At 37.5% G+C, this 26,508-nt stretch overlaps 1 protein-coding gene across 11 annotated transcripts in view; it reads left to right on the top strand.

The window, feature by feature from the left end:
• Window positions 1-26,508, top strand: part of nav2a (neuron navigator 2a) — a 180,218-nt gene that overhangs the window by 119,440 nt on the left and 34,270 nt on the right. For 7 of the 11 annotated variants that reach the window (XM_067399762.1, XM_067399760.1, XM_067399755.1 and 4 more), the window contains 5 exons: window positions 3,950-5,081; window positions 7,032-7,144; window positions 7,566-7,674; window positions 10,133-10,516; window positions 18,991-19,134. In XM_067399762.1, the coding sequence (XP_067255863.1) occupies window positions 3,950-5,081; window positions 7,032-7,144; window positions 7,566-7,674; window positions 10,133-10,516; window positions 18,991-19,134 (1,882 nt within the window). The remainder of the gene's footprint in view (window positions 1-3,949; window positions 5,082-7,031; window positions 7,145-7,565; window positions 7,675-10,132; window positions 10,517-18,990; window positions 19,135-26,508) is intronic. The other 4 variants (XM_067399759.1, XM_067399765.1, XM_067399758.1 and 1 more) reach the window with 1 other exon arrangement.

The raw sequence follows: 26,508 nt of genomic DNA, 5'->3' as shown, positions 1-26,508 counted from the left end.
GACATGATATAAATACTGTTCGGTTTCTCGCACAAACCGATCGTTTCGTGTCTTAGGACATCAATGTGCGGTCACGAGCCACAGGGTTTAATTTGGATTTGTCTGTGCATGTTTTTTGACACATAAATTGTGTTACCATTGACATGCATTATAAGACTGACAGACGGCAGTGGTTGGAGTTAAAAATCATCATTTGTGTTCTACTGAAGAAACAGTCACCTACATCTTGGATGCCCTGGGGGTAAGCAGATAAACATCAAATATTCATTTTTGGGTGAACTATCCCTTTAACGGTTCGATGTGATATGAGCTAAGAGATCATTAGATTTAATCACCATTGGCAGCGCGATTTTTTTTGTATTGCTTTTTTTTCTCAGTTGGTTAGAATAAAAGTGGCAGACTTATTACTTAATTGTTCAGATGACATTTTCTGGTGAAAATTCTTATTTTGGTCATACTTCCAAGACTACAATCTGTAATTCTGAAAAAGTACACATTCTCCTAAAAACTTTAGATTCATCCACGCTGAGGAGCCGTGCCGATGCATACCCCACGTAACGATGATCATTTTCAAACAGAGATGGCGAAAAAGAGTCAAAACTTACGGACTGCAGCTTTAAAGAAACATTAGTACCTATGTGATGCATATTAAAACCTTTTGTAAGGGTCCCGCCCCAGTGACAGCTTTTGTACCTTTTTTTCTGAGAGAGTTGATCATTTCCCATGGGGTGGTCATCTGAGGCTAATGATAGCTGTTATTTTGCTGTGGAGAAATAATCACTTAAATATGGACTTTAAGAGGAACTGAGAGGGGCCAGAAACCCTGAGGACACAAAGTTGCTCTCGAGATTCTTGCTGATATGGAGGTGACAGCAAGATTATTTCTGCCTTTTTGGAGTGCAACTAATGGATAGTTTTGCAGTTCTTTGTTTTATTATTTGTTTCGGAGTAATAAATGCTCAACTTTTTCATCTTTATTTCTCTCTCTCAACTTTAATCTCTATAACTAAGCCAGGTGATTTTTTTTCTCTTGACCTATCCCTCTCTTGGCTCCCCTTTTCCCTCTCTCTACCTATTGGAAGTCATTAGTGGTCTGACCCACTTCTCTCTGGCTAGCATGGCTAATTGGACCTTAATCACTTCCTAATTGCCGCTTTGTTTCCTTGCTGCTCATTAAATGCTAACCTGAATGAGATGGGAACAGTGTTTTTCTCCATGTCAGATCACTGAATAAAATATACAAATTAAAAAGACAAGAAAACAAATGCTGAACTTGTAAAATAAAGAAACATTTGAGTTTAATAATTAGTGTTTTTGGTAGCAGTGCAGTTGATCTTAACTCAAGTGCTTGCCAAAAGTTTGTTGCTGACATTATGTCATAAAATTCTATTTAAAATGATATATATCTGAATAAACAACACTTAATTTATCTGCGAGAAACATTCGGCACTCAGTTGGATAAATCCATAGTTTAACATATATCTTCTGCTTTAGCATTAGTATACTGTATGCTCAGTCGATTTTAGAAGTTTTGGTGCACTTCGGGTCTTTTTTTGGGTCTGGACCACCAGCCGACTGACAGAGCGAGTGTTTAGCGTGATCTAGAGGCTCAGAGGGAGGGGGCTGGAGAAAAGGACAGCGGGGTTCTGTGTGAGAACTCACCAGCCAGTGTTTGCAGTTAGCGATTTATTTGCAACGTAACTCCTGCGAGTGAACTTGACTACTGAGACGCTACAGGCTGGACTGACTGTGTGAAACAGTTTATCAAATGGATTTGTCAGGTGAATAAGAGACTGATTTCATTTTATTTTGGAGAGCTATACATTTCATTCTGCAAGGTTTTCCTAATTTTTCTGTTTTTTTTCAAAGACTTATTTATCTTTCACTCTGTGGTGCTAAAATTCACTGTTTATTTTATCAGTTAATATTGGCTAATTGTAGATTTCCATTCATTTTTTAAAATGTCTGTTTTTGTATGAATTGTGTTTGTATCTTTGTGTCAGTTATTTAAAGGAAGTTTTGATTGTGTGTGTCACACAGACCACAATAGCTAAATTTGGCCTCTAGCGTTTGAATGGGCATTAAAGTCTTACTCGCTGTGTTAGTGTAAACAGTTTAGAATGGATCTCAGTTGGCTGTCTGCTGCTCACTATTAGAATAACATTAGCTCAGGAGTAACTACCCTTTTATGGCCAGGGAGAACAGTTTTAGTACTCATCTCTGGTTAAACTTTAAAGCTTTTTCTTCTGTTTTTCTAAGGATTTGATTTAATCTACTTTAATTTTCACTTTATTTCCCTTATAGATTCTATTTCCACAACACTGCACTGCCCAAAAGTCCAATTTGGTTTTCAGATCCAATCTTTAGGAGCTTTAGGACTGTTGTTGTTGTATCTGTTTCTATAGTAATGATGTACTATAAGCATCAGTGAAGTTCCAAGAGACTTTCTCATACATTGTTATGTGTCCTTTTATACAAAAAAAAAAAAAAAAGACTTGAAAGAGAATTCAGTCTATTTGACTCATCTGCAAAAATGAGATTTTAATCAGATTTCGAAACACATATTGATGTGGTATGGATGGGGTTTGTAACCATCAGATTTCATGCGGGTTTTTCCTTTTTTGGAGGAAAAAGACGTGAAATCTGATCTAACCGTTCTAGTGTTTTTATTGTTAACGATTACTAAAACTTTTAAAAATCATTTTTGGTAATTGAAAGTAAACTGAAATATTAGATGAGATACTTAAAGGTGCCCTAGAACCAGTTTTTACAAGATGTAATGTAAGTCTAAGGTGTCCCCTGAATGTGTCTGTGAAGTTTCAGCTCAAAATACCCCATAGATTATTTTTAATAAATTTTGGGGCATCATTAACTATGCACCGATTCAGGCTGCGGCCCCTTTAAATCGCACACTCCCTGCCCCCCGAGCTCTCGACTATAATACAGTGCATTTAAGTTCACACAGCTAATATAACCCTCAAATGGATCTTTACAAGATGTTCGTCATGCATACATGCATGCGTCGGATCATGTGAATATAGTATTTATTTTATTCTGGATGAATTTGATAGTATGCTCCAGGGCTAAAGCTAACATTACACACTGTTGGAGAGATTTATAAAGAATGAAGTTGTGTTTATGAATTATACACTGCAAATAATACACTGAAAATAGCGATGTCTCTCTTGTCTACAGTAAGAAACGATGGTAACTTTAACAACATTTAACAGTACATTAGCAACATGCTAATGAAACATTTAGAAAGACAGTTTACAAATATCACTAAAAATATCATGATATCATGGATCATGTCAGTTATTATTGTTCCATCTGCCATTTTTCACTATTGTTCTTGCTTGCTTATCTAGTCTGATGATTCAGCTGTGCAAAGATCCAGGCGTTAATACTTGCTGCCCTTGTGTAATGCCTTGAACATGGGCTGGCATATGCAAATATTGGGGGCGTACAATATTCTAGGGAAAATATTCTAGGGCACCTTTAAACTTGGAAAAACTTTTCACTGAAGAAATGTTGCCATGAAAACGTACTGACGTACTGAAGTACTAAGATTACTAAAACTGTCAAAACTAAAAATGACAAACATATAACAAAATTACTAAAAGGTAAAGTACAATTAAAATGAAAAGTAAAAATATAAAAATAAAAGCTGATTCAAAATATTTATAAATGCTATAGAAGTATATAAATAATACTTAACACTGGACTGTTCAAAAAGTGGATTCAAAATCTGATTTAATTTGAATTTGGAGTTTGTTGAATGTGTTTTGAATTGGGGTTGTAAAAACCTGATTTCATCTGTATGTTTGCTGTTAACTCCTTCTCCAACATATGCAGTCCAACTGTCTCAGTGTCCATTATGTACCATTTTATCCCGTCTCCCTGATTTTCATGTGTTTCACCATCACCTCTCGTGTTGTTTCCTCTCCAGAATCATCAGAGAGTATCGCATCACAAGGCGTGACTGAGCATGCTCTGTCATCCCTGGTGTCCGCCTGCACCTCTGTTAGCACCAGCACTGTGGCATCTTCATCATCTTCATCAGCCATCCCCCAGCCCAACTCGAGTAGCAAACCCTGGAGAAGCAAATCTCAGAGCACCAAGCACACTGCTACCTCCACCGCTACCTCCACGGTGCTTTCCATCAAGCCAGATCTCCAAGCTAAGCAGCCTGTGCCTGCAGATCCACCACCGAAAGCTGTGCCTCAGAAGTCCATGCTGGAGAAACTCAAACTTTTCAATAGCAAAGGAGGCTCCAAGTCATCCACGCAAACAGAGGGCGCTGTAACGCCGACAGGAGGAAAAGATGCCGGTTTGGTTTTGGAAAGAGTCGAGGCTGGTTCCAATACAGAACCCTTTGAGGAAATGGATGGTAATGTCCGACCCACGAACGGATCAAGTTCTGTTAACTTGACAACCAGCAGCCCAAAGATTGCGCTGAAGGGCATCGCACAGCGGACCTTTAGCCGGGCGCTCACGGCGAAAAAAGCCTCAACTAAAGCTGTAGAGAAAGAAAAGGAAAAAGCTAAGGAGAAAGACAAAAATGGGAAGGAGGGGTCCAAGCGTGTCCCTGCCTCGGAAAAGGTAGAGACCAAAGAAGAAGTTAAAGAGGAAGTTGTTCCATCAAGCGGAGTTGCTCCCTCTGAGGCAGAGCCCAGGAAAGCCTCGAAAATTGCCAGTTTTATACCCAAAGGCGGCAAGATGGGCGTTACCAAGAAAGATAGCTCCGCCCCTGTGCAGAGCGGAATTCCAAAACCAGGAAGTAAAAGCACAGGAAATGGAGCGGTAAAAAGCTCAGCGCTGCCTCTCGGTGGTAAGGATAATGAGAGGCCTCGCAGTATGCGTCTGGGAGGGGGTCTGGGACTTCATAGGGACAGTCGGCATTCCTCTTCTTCTTCCAGCCTGGCTTCCACCGAGGGCAAAGGACACCAAACACACAGTGGTGCCCCGGTGGCCAACGGAACACAATCCACGGCCAGCAACACAGTCAGTGTGCAGCTGCCTCAACCCCAACAGCAATACAACCACCCCAACACAGCCACCGTAGCACCCTTCATGTACAGGTCAGACTCGTATTGGGATTTTCAGCTGAAAACAGGTCTAAAAATATCGTATAGTATGTTTAAGTTTAAAGGGTGAACTTGAGCCTTATCTAGAGATCATCTTTTCACTTGGGCAAGTGAGCAGCCATCTAGCAACCAGTGTTGTTATTTTTAACTGAAACTAAAACTGTTAAAATGGTTTTCGTTAAATGAAATATGGCTGAAATACAATAAAATATAAATACTGAAAAACACTGAAAAAGGATGCCTTGGGAAATAAAATAAGTTTTATTTATGGAAGCTTGTTTCCACCACGGAATAAATAATAAAAAAGGTAATTGCGACTAATCTCACAATTCTGAATGACAAAGTTGCAATTGACCCTTCGCAAAGACCTGCCCTCCTTAGTTACTGTTGCTTTGTCCGACAAGCCGTGGTGCTGTCACGCCACACACAGTGAAAAATACATCGCAGAGCAAAGAGGACACTGACAACACGTCGACAGACAAGACAGAGCAGGTTACTTATGATATTAAACAAAGTCCCAGCTTTCAAACTGTGTAGTTTTTTAAGAAATTCAAACAATAAAAAACTTTTTGTGGCTCTTTAATGTGTCGTGACCATAGTCGTGACAGATTGTTGTAGCGCCTCAGCTCAAGAGGCTCGTAAACCGATCATCTCTTCCTACTAGTCCATTTATAGCATCAAATAAACATGAATGAACATGAGAATGAATGTTGTTTCAAATGCGGAAAGACGTCAATATACACAATTTTTTTCAAGTTTAACTCCATCGAGGTTAATCTTCTAACTACTGACTGCTTTGTCGGACAAAATGGCAGATTCGGCGTTCTGATTGGTTAGATTGCTTGTCAATCAAACTCCAGACGAAGGGTCAAGTCTTTTTTTACTTCAGAATTAGACTTTTAAAGATATAATTGGAGGTATAAACTCACAATCACAAGAAAAAAGTCAGAATTGCTAGAAAAAGAAGTCAGACTTGTGATTAAAATAAGTCAGAACTGCAAGATATAAACTCACAATTGAGAGGGGAAAATGTCAGAATTGTGAGATATTTTTATATTAAAGATGGTGATTTTAATTCAAATTCTGTTTTCAGACCATGTACAAGTGTGGAACAAACATAAATGTGATTTGAATTGGGTTTGTAAAAATCTGATTTAATTTGTATTTTGCTGTGAACTAAAAAGAATATTCCAAAAAAGCCATATTTTTAATTTCCTTCACTTACATGCAGTCCAAAGAAAAGAAAAGAAAAGAACATTAGAATTGTTACAATGGTAGCTAATTGAAATAAAACAAGTTTAAGCTGAAATTCTAAAATTGAATATATAAAATAAAAGCTAATTCCAAATATTAAAAAATACTATAAAGTATATAAATAATACTAAAATAGCACTGTTAGCAAACACCAAAAACCCAGCTACCACATAGAAATTTGTTTAAAATCAGCTTTGCAGCTGAACAGCAACCCCATGACAACCACCCCAAAACACCCTTACAATCAAATGTCATTACAGTATGCTAAAAAACAAAACAAAACATGCAGAACACATTAACAAGAACATAACATGAGTTGGTATAGTAAAATCTAGTGCAGAATCATATGTACTGTTAAGCATGTTATACATTTTAGATGGACCGATAAACAAAATGGATTAATTCCAAAACAGGAGCACAATATTGACTGAAAAAGACTGAAAAACCTCCTTGCGAATGGCTGTAGTAAGGGTGCATACATGTTCACATGCGTATGACTCCCCGTCAGGCTCAGCTGTGAAGCGTTTGACTGGTATTTCCTCCGAAACACTCTTTGCCCTGTGTTTGTTTTTTTCCATGAAGGATTCTTTTAGTCAGGCCATGACTTCTGCTGACAGCAGTATCACAGAAAATGTGTGCATGCTTATCTACATGAATGACAACTTTTATTTTTAACCCCTGTGTTTTTAGGTCTCAGAATGAGGCAGAAGGAAACATTGGCACAAACCCAAGCTCTGGATGCCGCAGTAGTGACTCCAGTAGCTTCAGTAAGATCAGCCAGTCTTCAACTGAGGACCTGTCAGGTAACCTGTCCGATTTATATCTGATCATAAAAATAAAGATTTTGTTGATGTTGATGACAATGTTGTTCAGAAGTTTATTCCAGTAAAAAAAAAAAAAAAGTGGTTTATAGAAAACTTACACTACTGTTTAAAAGTTTGGGGTCTGTAGGATTTTTTAAAGTTTTTGAAATAAGTCTCTTATGCTCACCAATGCTACTTTTATTTACTTTTATTCACATGATCCTTCAGAAATCATTCTAATATGCTGATTTGCTGCTCAAGAAACATTTCTTATTATTATCAGTGTTGAAAACAGGTTTTTTTTTTTGGAAACTGTGATACATTTTCAGGTTTCTTTGATGAATAGAAAGTTCAACAGAATAGCTTTTACTGATATATGATATAAAATGTGAACATTTTCATTTTCAACACCTATTTTCAGGTGAAGATCCAGAGACAAGACGCCTAAGGACTGTGAAAAACATTGCTGACCTGCGGCAAAATTTAGAAGAGACCATGTCAAGTTTGCGGGGGACGCAAATTACACACAGGTAGATGGATCTATGTATTTCTTACTCTTTGGTGAACGATGAAGCCAGTTTCAACTGAGAGGAAAAAGCACATTATTGTCCTAACCTCCATCCCTTTGGAGGTTACACTTTTTTTTATCTCTTTTGACACAGTAACAAGTAGCCATTCCTTCCTCAGCTTGACTCTTGTTACTCTTTTTCTAAATTAATAGAGGGTGTCCACTGGCTCCTTGGTGTTCTTTCCATCTTGGTCTATTCTTAAAACCTTTGTTCCTCTTTTTGATTATTCATCTAATTGACCCAGACTGCATTGCTATGATGGCATCATGCAGTAATTGTGAACTGCCTAAAAAGTCCATTTTAGGGCAAAATAGAGCAGCAAGGCATTTTTGTTTCCTGAGGTGTCAGGATATAAGTTACAATTCCTCAGTACTATGTATAAAATCTTTTACAAGTTACAATTCCTCAGTACTATGTATAAAATCTTTTCTCATATTTAAAGTAAATGTTGTAATCGAATATCTGTTTGGTGAAAAATACCATAGTAACAGTACTTTCAAGGACTAAACTACCTAAGCTACCAATGTTAAAAAGTAAATAATAACATGGCATTTTTTTAAAGAAACTATAGATACCTTGGTACATTTTTGTTTTAGAAGTTCATATGAACAATGTGTTTCCATTTATGATATATATATACAGTGGGTACGGAAAGTATTCAGACCCCTTTAAATTTTTCACTCTCACACAGCACCCCATATTGACAGAAAAACACAGAATTGTTGACATTTTAGCAGATTTATTAAAAAAGAAAAACTGAAATATCACATGGTCCTAAGTATTCAGACCCTTTGCTCAGTATTTAGTAGAAGCACCCTTTTGATCTTATACAGCCATGAGTCTTTTTGGGAAAAATGCAACAAGTTTTTTACACCTGGATTTGGGGATCCTCTGCCATTCCTCCTTGCAGATCCTCTCCAGTTCTGTCAGGTTGGATGGTAAATGTTGGTGGACAGCCATTTTTAGATCTCTCCAGAGATGCTCAATTGGGTTTAAGTCAGGGCTCTGGCTGGGCCATTCAAGAACAGTCACGGAGTTGTTGTGAAGCCACTCCTTCGTTATTTTAGCTGTGTGCTTAGGGTCATTGTCTTGTTGGAAGGCAAACCTTCAGTCCTGAGCACTCTGGAGAAGGTTTTCGTTCAGGATATCCCTGTACTTGGCCGCATTAATCTTTCCCTCAATTGCAACCAGTCGCCCTGTCCCTGCAGCTGAAAAACACCCCCACAGCATGATGCTGCCACCACCATGCTTCACTGTTGGGACTGTATTGGACAGGTGATGAGCAGTGCCTGGTTTTCTCCACACATACCGCTTAGAATTAAGGCCAAAAAGTTCTATCTTTGTCTCATCAGACCAGAGAATCTTATTTCTCACCATCTTGGAGTCCTTCAGGTGTTTTCTACCAAACTCCATGCGGCTTTCATGTGTCTTGCACTGAGGACAGGCTTCTGTCGGGCCACTCTGCCATAAAGCCCCGACTGGTGGAGGGCTGCAGTGATGGTTGACTTTCTACAATTTTCTCCCATCTCCCGACTGCATCTCTGGATCTCAGCCACAGTGATTTTTGGGTTCTTCTTTACCTCTCTCACCAAACCTCTTCTCCCCCGATAGCTCAGTTTGGCCGGACGGCCAGCTCTAGGAAGGGTTCTGGTCATCCCTAACATCTTCCATTTAAGGATTATGGAGGCAACTGTGCTCTTAGGAACCTTAAGTGCAGCAAAAATGTTTTTGTAACCTTGGCCAGACCTGTGCCTTGCCTTCTGTCTCTGAGCTCTTCAGGCAGTTCCTTTGACCTCATGATTCTCATTTGCTCTGACATGCACTGTGGGCTGTAAGGTCTTATATAGACAGGTGTGTGGCTTTCCTAATCAAGTCTAATCAGTATAATCAAACACAGCTGAAGGTGTAGAACAATCTCAAGGATGATCAGAAGAAATGGACAGCACCTGAGTTAAATATATGAGTGTCACAGCAAAGGGTCTGAATACTTAGGACCATGTGATATTTCAGTTTTTCTTTTTTAATAAATCTGCAAAAATGTCAACAATTCTGTGTTTTTTCTGTCAATATGGGGTGCTGTGTGTACATTGATGAGGAAAAAAATGAACTTAAATGATTTTAGCAAATAGCTGCAATATAACAAAGAGTGAAACATTTAAGGGGGTCTGAATACTTTACGTACCCACTGTGTGTGTGTGTGTGTGTGTGTGTGTGTGTGTGTGTATATATATATATATATATATATATATATATATAAAATTGGTCTGTATATGACAGATGTTTAGAGAGGAGGAGTTAAAAAATATGAGGATGCAGAGAAGGCAAAGAAAAAGGGAAGTTGTTAAAACAAGGAGCAAGTTAATTTTGATTTAATATTGACTGAAATTGAATTTGAAATGTTTTTTTTTTTCTCTCTCAGTACACTGGAGACCACTTTTGATGGTGGCGTGACCACTGAAATGAGCGGTCGCAGCATCCTCAGCATGGCGTCGCGATCTGCGCCGCTGTCCTGGGCCAGTCGCATGGGCCAGTCCAGTCCTCGTCTACAAGCAGGAGACGCTCCCTCGGTTGGTAACGGGTATCAGTCCCGGAGCGGTGGGGTGGCGTCCGGCCAGGGCCGGTATCTGTACCAGGCTCCTCTACGGAAGCAGCTGGCAGCGCGCGGCAGCGCCGTCTGTGGTCTGGAGCTGGGAGACAGGGTGGATGATCTGGAGCTGGCAGGTGTGGGTCTGGAAATGAGTGGCTATATGAGTGATGGAGACGTGCTGGCCAAGAACGCCCGCACTGATGAGCTGACCAGTGGGTAAGTGTGAAAGATGGTTGTCATTGGTTAAGACAGATGGCTACTGTGGTTTTTCAAAGGCTGATACATAAAGTTGTTGTCTTAATGTAGTTTATTGGAGGTAAAATGAAAATTAAAAGGTGCACAACAACATTTACACAAGTGGCTGTTGGTACTAAAAGATATTCAACCAAACATATTCTTATCCCCAACTTTCTGAGAAATAATTTTGTTAAGTGCCTTAAGGGAGTGGACTGGTGTAAATATGTCTCTTTTCTGATTACTGTAATAAGAATTCTCATGTTCATACATTTACACATTACTATTTGGCATAAAGATAATCAAATGATTTGTGCTTTCTGTGAACTTATCCATGTGGACATTTTAGTGTTGTTTTATTGCAGTGTAGCCACTAGAGGGTGAGATGGTTCTCTAAATGTGAACTTACATGTTCTTTTCTCAGGGCTAATGCATTTTCTTATTGGAATCATAAGTCAATGTGTGACTACCTAGGTTAGAAATTAACTTTTCCATTAAGGGGCAATGTTTGCCTCCTAGAATTGATTTCCCGGTGCATTTTTTAAAGCCCATCTAAAACCCCAACCCAAAAATAAAAATTATCCCATAATTTACTCACCCTTAAGCTGGGCTAGGTGTATATGGCTATCTTCTTCTAAGTGAAGAGAGACAGTTTTTCATTTTTGGATGAACTATCCCTTTAAGGGCAAGTTTTATGATTACCTTATTAAATCTAATGGATAATGTTAACTAAGAGACACATTTTACATTTGGGCATTGTTTTAGGAAATGTGCTAATTCAGTAAAATATATACCATTCAAAAGTTTGGGGTGTAAATCGGACAGTTCATCATGATTCGATACAATATCGATTCTCATAGCCAGCGATTCGATATTTTCCGATACCTCAAAAAGTTCTGTGATACGATTATGATACGATTCGATCAATATTTCGATATTTTGAGTCTATTTTACACAACCAGTTAAATTTTTATTAACTCACAACTGAAACCAAAATATATAACAAACATTTATTTCAAAATTTCACATCCTGAACCCTGATTGGGACATCCACAAATAAAAAATTCACACAGTAATCTAATGACAGCTTATGACATGACAACAGTCAAGAAAGTATTTTAGTTCTGTGCTAAAATGTGTAATGTCAAAAAAACGATAAACAAGGAATGCATATACACACACACACACACACACACATAATTAAAAGACATTTCTTTTAAATGCATAGCACAGGTTTTTAATGAAGCAACAACATATTATAGGTAGTACAAAACAAGACAGGCTATTAATATTCTTTCATTGTGCAAATGTATTATAAAGGCTCTAATACAGAGCGGCACAAAGCACTTGCGTGCATCCCGTGTGCAGAATGATGCGCTTGAAGCAACACAGTCACAGTGCGCGGTGCTCCTGTGCGGCAGTTTATTGACCATATTCTTTCAGTGACAGTTCCATCAACTGTCCCGAGTGTCTTTCACAAGTTCTGAAAGGTAGTTTAAACGAGAATGCATGCGTTGGTGATAATGCATAGACTGATATTGTGTGAAAATGTGGAGAGTGTTAAAACAAAGGTGCCTCTATAATTAGCCCACAGGTATCGATTTTTTACGCATTGCATTGATGCATCGGATCGTTAGACATTAGACCGATGTATAGATCACCTATGGGATTTGCATAGACCCAAGGAGAAAGTGTTTTTATGGGATGGGGGGGGGGGGGGGGGGGTACAGAGAACTGTACAGTGTTTCCTTTACTCTTTACTTTAAAAACTATGTCTATAAAGGGTAATATTTTATGTATTTGAGGTCTGAGATGCAGGAACAGTGAAGAGAGAGAGCAAACAGTTTGCATTTCAGCTCAGTTTTGCTGTCTAATCAGCCAATATTGTCTTACATAACCTACATAGCACTTCATCTTTTATAACATGAGATTTTGACCAAATGTATTCTATCTTGATTTTGGTAAAAAAAATCATGAAAAAATTACAGTTTTGGCCATTTTCCCCCGGTTTCACAGACAAGGCTTAAACTAGTCCTAGACTAAAATGCATCTTTGAGCTGTTTTAACTGAAAGTAACTTGTACTGACAGATCTTAAAATATGTCAGTGCCATTATTTTGTCTCAAGATGCACACCAGTAATTTTTTGTTTGTTTTAGTGTACGTTTATAAATGCAACTTAAATGCCCTAAACTAAGGCCTAATCCTGGCTTAGGCTAAGCCCTGTCTGTGAAACCGGGCCATAAGTTAATAAAAAATAAATAAATAAAAAACCTTAAAGTAACTTCAAATGAGCATGTAAAGCAAATGTCTAAAACATATCACCTTTTTCCCCCCCTTACCTGTTTGCATCCCTGGTTTTAATATATTTAAAAATGTAATTTATTCCTGTGATCAAAGCTGAATTTCCAGCATCATTACTCCAGTCTTCAGTGTCACATGATCCATCAGAAATCATTCTAATATGCTGATTTTCGCTAAAATTACGTTATAAAAGTAGGTGTGTTTGACATTTTTTGGAGCGCTCTTAAAAGCTGAAATGGATTTGTATTTTTTCCGCTCTACTGTCCTCGCGTAAGAGCTCAAGATAGACACTATTGAAGTGTTTGGGAATGTGTGTGCTTTTGTGGTGGAATCAGTGTTGCCCTGATTCGCTGATTCGATTCTCACGAGTAGGTTTTAACTCAGGTGTATGTTACTTTTGACGTCTGATGACGCAGATGAGCACATTAAATGCAATAAATACTCTCGCCTTGCACTGGCCCTTTGGGCAGGAATAAAAGCGTCTTTTGCATCCCCTGTACTGAGTGTACAGACTGAAGGCGCGATGTAACACGGATTTAACGCCCCCTTCATGCTGAAACAAGCTCTCTGCGTACCTTGACTGTGATAATGTGCAGTTTAAACCTCTTATGTTATTATTTCCTCACAATCACAGTCTTCCTGTGTGGTTTGAGCACTACAAACCGTTCTAGTGCCTGTAACATTATACCAGATTATAGAGAACGGGACGGGTGACAGGCTGCAATTACACCTGGCCTTAAGCCTGACTTCTGGGTGCAAAATGGTAATTAATATACAATTTAAACGTCCGACAAAATCCATGTATCAAAATCCTGTCACAATCACTCGTTTGCTCCCTTTTACTGCATATTGAAGGGGTGCTATTGTAATTTTGACATTTTGAATGCAAAGCCCTTTAACACTGACACTTAACTGAAAAGCCAATACAGACCCAAAGGAGTCACCTATGCGCTTTAATAAATGTCTCTTAAACTAGAGGATCCCCTGTACAATAGATGATGTCATAAGCATTGAGGGAAGTGAGATCGGTATTGGGAAGCTATATAGATCTTAAAGTGCACTGACATGTTTGAACCAGATCCATCGTGGAAAGAGCCTCCCATAATACTTCTGTTGGATCTGATTTCCCAAGCCTCAAAGTGGTTGTTTTCACAGTCCAATCTGGACTGACGGGTTAAAAGCTTTACTGTAGAAATTCACCCCAGGCTGCTCTGTATATGAACACGTACAGGTTGAGCTAATATGATCTCCTTCCTTTATTCATGACAGCACTTTGATAATGGAGCGACAGTCACATTACATCATATGTATCGTGCTGAAATGAATATGTTCTTTACTTAAAAGAGGCTTTTATTACTGACACTGTGGAACAGCGTCTGTGAGGCTACTGACATTTCCATAAAACAAATAATTATCTGGAATAAGATGGAAATGCTGGGAATTGTGTCATCTGTGGAGGTGAAAGCTGGTTAAAGTTTGACAGGATAGTCTTGCATGGCATTCAGTGCTTTAGCTTGTTTAGACTGTGCATTTGTGTTAGTTTTTGTTCACACATACATTTTTTTTAAAGTGTGAATTCATGAAACCATTTAGAAGATTGTCTTGAGATTGACTGTCTAATGTTTGGGCTTCTGAGATTTTTTTATTTTTTTTAAAGTAAATTATTATAGGATATTTAATATAGGCTGGTGTTTTTGTATTTTTTTAAAACATCTTCGAATATTTGAGCAATGTGCTTAATTGTCATGAAAATATGTGACTTGTGCTGGTAAAATGAGTTGGAATGCACACGGGCCAATTTCGAGCTACAGGCTAAACAGGTCACATATGTCAATTTTGGTCGAATTTGAGGTTTCAACAAAAATGAGTTCATTCAGCCCTTGTCTAGCAATCCAAATGCTTCAAATAGCAATTAAACATCTAAAAGTATCTTTATTTGTGTGTTTTCTGAGAGGAGTACCTTTCCTTTGACCATGAAAAATGCCATTTTTCTCTGCTAACTTCACCACTCGTGCTTCCTCTCAGCACACGTTTGGTATCATTTTAAAGCACAGCGTTCTAACTTTTGTGAATATTCTTAGCGAATCTGTGATGACAAGAGTCTGAAAAAATGAAATGTCATTTTCAAACTCATGCTGATCGAAACGCATGGATCTTACTCATGCTGACTGACAGACCCTAAGCGGTCACACAGACACCTCAGACAGCGTGTGATCCCGATATACACATATAAACACATACATTTTCTCAAGATTGAGTCTCATATTCATGGTTTTGGGATTTAAAAATATATATATTTAAAATTATTATTATATATTTATACATGCTGTTGCTTTTACATTTTTATTTTTAAATATATCTCTTTTGTTATATATCTCATTTAAGTTAAATTATATTTAGCATAAAGGCAATGAAGCCTAAATGAAGATCATTGAGATTCATAAGTATGTGAACCATTGATTCTCAATACTGTGTGTGGTTACCTGATGATCCACGACTGTTTTTATGTTGTGTGATGGTTGTTCATGAGTCTCTTGTTTGTCCTGAGCAGTTAAACTGAGCTCTCTTCTTCAGAAAAATCCTCCAGCTCCTGCAGATTCATCAGTTTTCAAGCATTTTTGCATGTTTGAACCCTTTCCAGCAGTGACTGTAGGAGATCTGAGATCTGTGTTTTCATACTGAGGACAATTGAGGGACTCAAACAGAACTATTAAAAAAGGTTCAAACATTCACTGATGCTCCAGAAGGAAACACGACGCATTAAGAGTCGGGGTGTGAAAACTTTTGAACAGGATGAAGACGTCACAATTTTTCTTATTTTGTTTAAATATCATTGTTTTTCATTTAGTACTGCCCTTTGGAACCAACAGAAGATACTTGCATGTTTCCCAGAAGAAAAATTAAGTACAATTGACCTTTTGCCGAGAGTTTGATTGACCAATCTAACCAATCAGAACGCTGCATCCGCCATTTTGTCTGACAAAGCAGCCAGTAGTTAAAAGATTAACCTCGGTGGAGTTAAACTTGAAAAATGGTGTATATTGACGTCTTTCCGCATTTGAAACAACATTCATTCTCATGTTCATGGACTAATATGAAGAGATGATCGGTTTTTACGAGCGGTTGAGCTGAGGATCTACAGCAATCTGTCACGACCATGGTCACGACACATTAAAGAGCAACAAAACGTTTTTTATTGTTTGAATTTCTTTAATAACTACACGGTTTGAAAGCTGGGACTTTGTTTAATATCATAAGTAACCTGCTCTGTCTTGTCTGTCGATGTGTGGTCAGTATCCTCTTTGTTCCACGATGTATTTTTCATGCGTGTGGAGTGACAGCGCCACGGCTTGTCGGACAAAGCAACAGTAACTAAGGGGGGCGGGGCTCGGCGAAAGGCTAATTTACCTTGATATTTGAATTCAAAAGTTTTCACCCCTCAGCTCTTAATGCATCGTGTTTTCTTCTGGAGCATCAGTGAATGTTTGAACCTTTTTTAATAGTTGTGTTTGATTCCCTCAATTGTCCTCAGTGTGAAAACACAGATCTCAAAATCCTACAGTCACTGCTGGAAAGGGTTCAAATATGCAAAAATGCTTGAAAACTGATGAATCTGCAGGAGCTGGAGGATTTTTCTGAAGAACAGAGCTCAGTTTAACTGCTCAGGACAAACAAGAGACTCATGAACAACCATCACAAAACATAAAAACAGTCGTGGATCATCAGGTAACCACACACAGTATTGAGAATCAATGGTTCACATACTTTTGAATGGGGCCATTTTAATAAATTCAGCTATTGTTTTGTCTTGTGAACTAAATGCAAACATCTTTTATGTAAAATATCTTACTCAGGACAGTACTAAACAAAAAATAACATGCATTTTGTATGATCTCACTTATTTTATCAAAATTATTCACATTTTCACAGATTCTGCAAGGGGTTCACATACTTTTTCATGCCACTGTATATATATATGTTCATCTTTACATTTCATTTATCTCATAAATAAATATAAAAATAAATACATTTGTAATGTATTGAGCCATTCCTCCTTGAAAAATATCCATGCTCTTCAAATGCCTCAAACATTAATCTGTGGCATCAATTTAGTCGTACTTTTTCTCTCTGAACTCTCATTCCTGTTCCCTCTCTTTCTTTTCCCTCTCTTTCGCATGTGTTGCCCCTCTCCCAAAACCCCTTCAGGCTGTCTTGGCCCGGTCTGCTCATGGGTTGGGGGTTGTGTTTATGTGAAGGCGTGTGTATGTTTTGGGGAAGGGGGTGGTTGGTTTAGCCTCCTCCCTCTTCACCAAACAGTCCAGCACACCGGCATAAATTTCAGCCAGTCACACACACACACAGAAGAGTAGAGACATAGAATATACTCCAGCACTAGAGAAACACATGCAAAACATATTCATTACCTCACATGCTATTGCAAACAAATACATCAGAGAGTCCAGAAAGCGTGTATTGAGAGGAGATCTCATCTCATTTGATGGATGTTTAAGTCTGAAAGGTATGTCAGTCATTGTTGTCAATCTGTATTCATCATGTGACCATTAATGCCTTTAGAGATTGTAAAAAAGTGATTTTATTAACATTTAGAGTTTAAATGTTTTGTGAAATGTCAAATGTACATTTACTGTACAAAAAAGTACAGAAAGGTTTGATGCTGTTTTCTGTTGATGCTTGAAGTAATATATATAAAACATGTATATAATAAAGCAATGCTGTTTAAAGTATTGTTTTTATGAGAAATACGATTTTTATGGTGAAATACAACCTATATTTTTTTGTGAAATTTCCCCATAGACTCAGAAATGTAGAGGGAAATTTAGAATTGGCAGTATGTGGAGGTGATTTGAATAGAGATGTTGATGAACCGTTGGCCGTCTGGAGGGTTTTGGCAACCTATAAGCCCACCAGCTCCAGCTATTCCAGCAGCACATTCTCAATATGATGTGACAGGATTTTACACAAAGAGCCACTGTACCCACACACAACCACACACTAACAGACGCACAACTGTCTTACCTTGAGTGAGTCTGCTTTAGCGTGAAGAAGGTGTTTTATTCCAGTATCCTGTGGGAAGTATAGGAGAGTGAGTGACGGCAAGTAGTGAGGAATCTATTGACAGGGCAAATATTTGGAAAAGTATCTGATTTTGTTTTAGTTATGTGAGGGTTTGTTTCTCCAAGTGGTGCTTTCTCCCATCTAAACCTTATAGACGTGTGAATGAATGGATAAAGAAATGAGTGATGTTGCTTCAGTGAAACTGTGAGTTTTACATGCACACATCTGTATTAGATGGTAGCAGTTAGTTGAAGGTTGATGTTTTTTATTATATATTTTCATTATATATTATATAGTATGAAGTGTGTATGTGTGATTATCATTCATGATTAATGTGAAGTCTTGTCTGAGGACATGATGATCTTTTTTCCTTTTTTCGGTGCGAGAGAGAATCATTGACCCCACTAACCTTACGTCTCTCTCTCTCACACACACACACTTCCTGTTGCCTGATTTAAACCAGTGGAGAGTTGGATGTCATGAGGGCTGTATTAGCTGAAACACTGTTTAGTTTAGTTGATTGAGATGTCCATACTAGTTCTACCGCTGACTTTTTTTTCATTAAACATCCTATTTACCTTAAACAGCTAGACAGTCTGAAACCTAAGCTGCGTTTTACTTAGACTGATTATATAGAATATATATTTATCTGTAAGGTCTGATGGCCAGCATTAGTAGCAAAGACTTAGTGTCCCAAAAGACTTTTTTAGTATTTATATTTCAAATTTACTTCATTGCAGCCTCCAGGAATTTTTCATTCTTTTTCTCTCCACTCTATCATCTGGAACAAATTTAAAAAGTCAGAGTTGAACTCTGCATTGTCTAGATCAATATTATCAATTGTTATATTATATTATATTATATTATATTATATTATATTATATTATATTATATTATATTATATTATATTATATTATATTATATTATATTATATTATATTATATTATATTATATTATATTATATTATTAGTCGATGGTTATGCATACTGTAAGTGAGCAGTTTCATTGCTTTTGAATGTTATTTTCTCTTTTATTATTATTATTATTAGATTACTTCAAATAAAGGTGTGTAATGTAGTATCCCTGCGTGTTTTCTCAGGTACATGACGGATGGGGGATTGAGTCTGTATACGCGGCGATTGAACAGGTTGCCGGATGGGATGGCAATGGTACGGGAAAGTCTGCAGCGTAACGCCTCCGCCGGCCAGGGAGATGCTGACAGGTACCCAATTCTTCTTTCTCTCTGCCTTGACCACGATCCACTTTTGTATTGTTTACATACACAAAATATGGAATCACTTCTACATTTAAATGTCCTTGTACGCTTTTTTGTTCAAAAGTAAATAATATTGTCAATACATCGTCAAGCCTTCTTCCAAAACGTGTTTTGTCTTGCACTGATTCACTATGGTAAGTCTATTATAAATGTTATATGTATATTTTAGATCGAGCAGGATGGTTTTCACTGGAAATTGCAGACATACGTCACTCGCCTATCATATCTCTAAATAGAGAAAAGTTGCTCCGGCTCCGTTTACGAGTGTATGGTTGACATGAAACACACTAAATCTCCAACCTCCGGGGAATCACCCATTTTTAAAAAACACAGAACATTGGATAGTTTGCTGGCAAAAAGAGAATGCAACAAAGTTTGTAATAAAACAAAAATCAACATTGGATTGGCTTTTCGGAGATGGCAAGAACTGAGGGATTTGAAATGTTGTTAAAGTGACGCGGAGATGGTGTTTTTGTTACTCAACAGGTGAGTAAGGTATTTTATTGAACAGGTAAACTGTCATATGTAGCTCTCTAACAGAGTTCATTGTAAAGCATTATCTATTATGAAGGGTCATTTCATTATGGTTGTTGTAGCACTGTGCTGGAATTTATTTTCAAGGAAGTACCGTGTCTATTAATGGGTAAATCTACAGTATCATCTACAGCTCGGCTTTAGATCTTTTCCATCTAAACTGGTTATATCTCTTAAGCCTAGTAGTGAATGTTTTATGAGCAGTAGAATAACCATATTCATCCACACAGTCACGCAGAGCCAAAGCACAACCAAAACTATGTTCTTCCACAAAATGCATGCCTTTTTTTTTCTCCTAGAGGGCCAAAAGTTACATAGTGTACCTTTAAGGTCTGCATGAAATGGATTATACATCATCCTATTGTGATGTATAACTGAGTGAAAAAGCTTCTCAAATAAGACAGACTGTAATGTGAGACTTGATTTTGTCCATTGGGAATTGATTGGATGGTTGTGGTTTGCTATTGGTCGGTGTCATGTGAGTGAGGCCACGTGCAAGAGGGAGAGGAAGTTATTTTGCTTAAAGCTTATAAGAGCACATTAATTAAAAAAATAAATAATTGTGCACGGATAAATACTTTATAATAAGTACTGCAATATTCCATAAAAAATCGAATTTTTGATTTCATGGTCACTGTACATTGCAGTGTGCATTGCCATAGAGTGTTTATGTGTAGGGAATTTGTTGTTGGATAAAGCAGTAAAATATAAAAATAATAATATTCAGTAATATAATATTATGTTATTATAATACTATTTTATTATTTATTAATAATAATAATAATAATAATATGCTTTATTTTTTAAAAAAAGGTATAAAAATAATATCAGCTTCTGTATTAGATCATGTTTAACTGTTTTGTCTGAATACAGTCCTATCACAGCTGCATTGGTTTTATAGGCTGCTTGAGGTCTATGTTAAGTTCACTGGGGTAAATCCTGTACTAGAGGTGGCTCTGGTTGTTGATGGCTGATGGCACGCTCCATTACAGAAAAGTAAAGAAAAAGAAAAAGAAATGGGTCTTCTATTGAGTTGAGCTTGCACACACCACTAGCTTTCAAAAGAAAGAAAACAACTGAAATGATGACTTGTCACCACAACCCTCTCTGCTGCAGATCTAGGATGTAGTTTGTGGGTGTAACCCTGCAGAGTGGGTATGACTGCCCCCTTTTAAACTATCATATTTAATTAGCATGTGTATTTATATGTATTTGAGTCATTAGCTGGCAGAAGGACAGATGTGTGCGTGAGCCAGATGAGTGCCACTCATTCTGGTATTACGTCATCACCACATTTAGTCCTTTAGATAGATTGGAAAGTAGGTTTTAGATTGCGGAAAATATTCAGAGATTTTGTTTTTTAATGCTCCCTTTTTTAAATCATATCATGTGGTCTTCCTAGAAATGGAAGTTTCTTTTAGTCTTTTCATTCTACAATGGAATATTGCACATCCAGTGGGAACATCGGCGAGTTTTGCGCAAACCTTTTGGTTGATTAACATTAAAAACAGACAGTATAAGGAATATTGTGATGCTTTCACTTTAAGAGCGAATGCACGGATCTAATATACTAACACTGTACACATACATTTACTTTCTCAACTGTTTACGTTCACTTAAAGGTACAATATGTAAAATATCCAAAAACCACTAGGCTAGTGTTATATATTTTGTCCAGCTGATTACAAACAATATCTCTAATGTTTTCAACTACTTGTAAATAATGAGAAAATTCCCATTCTAAACAGTGACACGGGGCAGTGCAGTCGCCTGTCAATGACGTCAGTTACCTTTGTTACCGCCTTTACTGACGTAGAAACCACATGACAACAGTGCCGTGGACAAATGCGGAAGTAGTGTCTAGTGTCCAGCAAACCACTAGCTTGCTTCAAGCAGTTCCTTATTTAATTCTTGCACGTTTTATGGTGGATTGTGTTACTTATTTATGGAACATAATTACTGTTTACCATCTGCCGCTGGTTCTGTCGACAAGGACAGCTCCCGTAAACTCATGACCGGAAAAGCGGAAGCGGCGCCGGCGACTGTGTCATAAAAAAAGTCCGGCTGCTCGTGAGGCGTGTGTTGATCAGTGTTTCCAGCTCCTCGTTCAGCTCCCGCAAAACTCTGTCCTGCTCTGCTTCATACTACAGTAACGTTAATAATCGCATCCACGAACATGAGTTCTTCCAGACTCCAATCCCTATTCTTTTGCACCGTCCGTTGAGATGGAGACCACATGTCCCAAGTTTCCGCCCTAAAACTTGGCGTCATCAAACTACGCCTTTGTTTTGAATAGGCTTCTAGCGACCTCTAGCGGAAAAAAATATCACAAATTGTACCTTTAAGACATAACTGACTATGTTTACTAGAATGATTGCTATTTTTTGACTTAATTCTGTGTGAATTTGTCCACTCGAGTGCAAGAAGACATGAAAGAGAGCTAAGTTTAGTATTCGTGCAGTGTCTGAGACGCGGATTTCTGGGCATGCGCCTTGGTTGTGTGCGCAAAGTAACAAAATTAATATTTAAATTGTCAAGGCTTAAACTTTTGTGACGATGCAGCGCTGTTTTTTCTGATGTTCTTTGTTGTTTGCAATGCTTTTTTTTGTATTACTTGTTTTAGTATATACAGTATACATCATGATGCGTGATTTAGTAATCCTTGTTTTGCATGTACTGTATGACGTCTCATTCTTATTGACGAAATGCAAATGTGAACACACAATCCAGTCCATCTGATTTGAATTCCCTTCTCTGCACCAGAACAAAAGAGCTAGTTTCTTTGTTAGACTATTTGCATGGATCTGGTAAAAACACATGTTGCTTTCAAATACGATCAAGACTGTTTAGAGACATTGGCCTATTATGTTTTATATAATTCAGTTTGACCATTTTACACTAGTTTATTGTTGCCTTTGTTTATTATTCAATATTCAGGAGGATACTGGAAAGAGTTTACCAAGATCTTTACCCCATATAGTACACATAAATATATGCACCCTTCACCCACACTACAGTGTGTCTTGTTAGGACTTGACCACAGGACGAGCACATGGGGGAATTCCTCACAATCTTTCCCATCCCCTCGTTTTCTCTCGGTCCTCCTCAGATTCCGCACATCAGAAGAAATGAACAGCACATTGATGAAATGATATAATATGGGTGTTTCTTGTACCATAAAAAGCCTCCCTCTATTTTGGACGGTTCCCCTCCCTCCTTTTCTGAGAACAAGTCCCCTCCACTGCATTGAGGATGTTGTGGTTAACCTCCAGGCTTTAAACAACTACGACTGTCTCTGCTGCCCTAAAACTCATCCATCTCTCTCTCTCTCTCTCTCTCTCTCTCTTTGTTTCTTTCTTTTAGTCAGATCTATTTGTTACTTCCCCTTTTTGTTCTGCAACCCAGTCATCCTTCCTTATTTCCACCACTCTTTTACCACACACCACATTAGTCCGTGTAGATTCTTCCCTCAGTGCTGATCAGATCATGGAAGCTTCTCTATGAATGCAAAATCAGAAGTTGTTTTTTCCTAATTTATGATATGTGGAAGTATATGTAGTATGGCACAAACTGGATGTTAAAGCAAGCATGTCATGTGGCATTTCTTGCATGAACTGTTTGCACTAGAGAGGAACACATTATAAGATGCCACTTATAATGTTGATCAAGACATTGTAATTTAGTTTTTCTTGATCAACGAGTCCCCATTAAAGGGTTAGTTCACCCAAAAATGAAAATTCTGTCATAATTTACTCACCCTCATGTCATTCTACACCTGTAAGGCTTTCATTTATCTTCGGATTTTTTAATGAAATCTTAGAGATTTCTGTCCCTCCATTGACAGTGAAACAAATATTACTTTGACGCTTCATAAATTTCATAGAGATCTTAAAACTACTCAATATGAATTGAAATAAAAGCCTAAATTCAATCTGTTCATCATATAAAGCGATCGAGTCTCTTCAGAAAATTTGGACTGAAACTTTCAATTCATGTGGATTATTTTTTTATTATTTGTCATGTTTTTGCGCAAACAAAACAATTGGCACAACAAATGGCAACATAGGTTAAAAACTTAGCTAACGTAAAAGTTACAAAGAAGGATCAGAAATTGAATTTCTTCTGGACTAAATGGATATACTTTAAATATACACCTGCCATTTGAAAATATAAAAAGCTAATTTGAAATATTAATAAATAAATAAATAATTGTATCCCTTAAATCTCATCTTTGATCAACAAAATTACATATTTAAAAGTTTTTTCCTGTGAAAAAAATTCCCCATGCCTCAAAATAGCTTGAATGTAACTCTACTCCCTTGCCTCATTTAGTATGCAGATATATGTTAATTAGCCCCGCCTTTACTCGCACAAGCTCAGACGTCAGACACATAACGGTAATTAATATGATTAGCCTTTTGCTTGACTATGTTATCAAACAGCTGATAATGTGTTGCTAATGTTATACAAACCATGTTCCCGTTTGCCATGTCAGAGTCCGATAGCTGCCTTTTAACAATCAGTATCCTTACAAATGCTTTGAACTCCTCAGAACGTCAGTGGAAACGGGCATATAGTTCATCTTAACATCAAAATATACATCATACACCCACTATATAGCTAAATCTACCCGATATCAGCAGAAAAATATACCGGGATAACCTTCTCTTAAGACTCCCCTGCTTCAGAGCAGTTATAGTTAATGATATGTTAAAGCCCGCCCACACGTTGACGTGATTGGTTACAGGGTAGTTTGTGATGTCAGAAACACCAGCAATTTCAAACCACATTTTTGAAACTGTCTTTAGATCACTGCAGTTTTAAAGACAAAATACTTAGCAATGATATTGACTCATGAATTTGCACATGGTTTGTCTTAAAGCATTTTAAAAACACCACAGACATATAAACAACATTAAAAAGTTGATTTTCACCACATAGAGACTATATAATATATAAAGAATACTAAAATAACAGTGGCATAGTGATACATTGGTACACCTGGTGTGAGAAAAAGTCCTGTTTTCCAATATATGGCCCCATATTGAAATAATAAGTATTGCCATCAGTTAATCAAACGAGTCATTTCTCTCTCCTTGTTTTGTTGCATTCTTGGAGGAGACACACATACCACATGATACTCCTCGCAATGAGATGATATTATTTACAGCTCAGCTCATATACTGTAATTAACTATGAATCATTCTCTGAATCAGTTTGTAGTTTACTAATGAGGGGAAAACATTTAACAAGTCCCTGGGGTCTCCTGCTTTAAATAACACTTCTTCTGGCAGGAGTGTAGATAAAAGGAGAGAGATAGCATGAGAGAGCCCTGCTACTCTGACACATGTTTGAGTGGAAGAGGCTGAAGGTCAGAGCACTCCAGATGACCCTGTTCTGACCTCTGGACATGCATTCAACTGACAGAGACCAGCCAAAAAACCCTCTGCTGGGTCTAAACTGTAGTGTACCCTTCTCAGACTGTGAGAAGATTGAAGTGTAGAAAAAAGAGAGAGAGACGGAGGCGGCTTACATTTTCTTGGTGCAGTGGATCACTGATTTGTGTGTATGTGAATGTCTTGTGTGTTGTTGTACGATCCTTCTTTCCCTTTGTTTGGACAGACTCTCTTCCCTCCAACTATCAGTCTGATCTGTCTGCAGCACACCTGTGCAACTGTAAGACACCTGGGTAGGAGCTTTTTGCAGCGTTTAGAAAGCAGAGCAGCGAAGTGAAAGTGATTTAGACTTTTATGTATTATTCAAACTGAATATATCAGGGATTATTTGCATATTATCGGTTATTTTTAGAAATATTAAGAGGAAATAGAACATAGTAATGTACAGAGATGTACTTCTACTTATATGCTGATAGAGAGATTGTATGAGATACATTCAACAGATGGATCGGCCTCTCTGTTCTTCTCAGTGTAAATTGATACGCTGTAACATAAACTCCTCTTATGGGGATCCTCAACGCAGTAGTCTTTCATGTGTGTGTGTGTGTGTGTTGCTGTGTTTATATGCATTAGTCTGCACATTTTAAGTGTGATTACACACACACATTACAGGTAACTGGATCAACATGATGATCATGTTTAAGCATTCAAAGCAGGCAGACCTCATGACAAGATACAGAGAAACGCTAAACATCTCACATACAGAAATACACATGATTCTTTCAGGCCATGATGGAAGCTCTGTTGCTAAGGAGAGTCGGGCAGATGAGAGACTGTGTGACTGCTTGTGTATGCGTGTGTATATATGTGTGGTGGGGTAATGCGAGTGCTAAATTCAATACATATGTGTTTGTGTAGGTGCTGGACTTGAAGTGGTTTGAGCTAGAGAAAGAGAATCATCAAATCATTAAAAACTGAATTGTTCTAAAAATGAATCATTTTTTGAACTGGATCTTTACATGGTCAAAATTCAATCTTTCAAATAACTTTTTTGGGATATATATATATATTTTTTTTATTATTTATTTATTTATTTATTTATTTTATAGAATACACAATACACACTGAAGTAATAGTTCAGTCATTACATTTAAATATTTTACATTCAAATACATTTATTCATTACTTGTATGGTCTCCTAGACTATGGTCCTAGTCGCTCTTTTCCATGCAGTGAAATTCAATGGAAAAACACCAAAAATATATTCCACAGCCTATATTTGAAGTCTTCCATAGCTTGTACATACCTTGCAATACTTATTTGAAAGTCACTCAGATTTTTTTTGTTGTAAATTTAACCCTTAAATGCATGACTGTTTCGCCAATCATTC

This window comes from Chanodichthys erythropterus, chromosome 11 (assembly GCF_024489055.1).
Source record: "Chanodichthys erythropterus isolate Z2021 chromosome 11, ASM2448905v1, whole genome shotgun sequence".
In the NCBI taxonomy this organism is placed as follows: domain Eukaryota; kingdom Metazoa; phylum Chordata; class Actinopteri; order Cypriniformes; family Xenocyprididae; genus Chanodichthys; species Chanodichthys erythropterus.
This window is presented reverse-complemented; position numbering and strand designations above follow the sequence as displayed.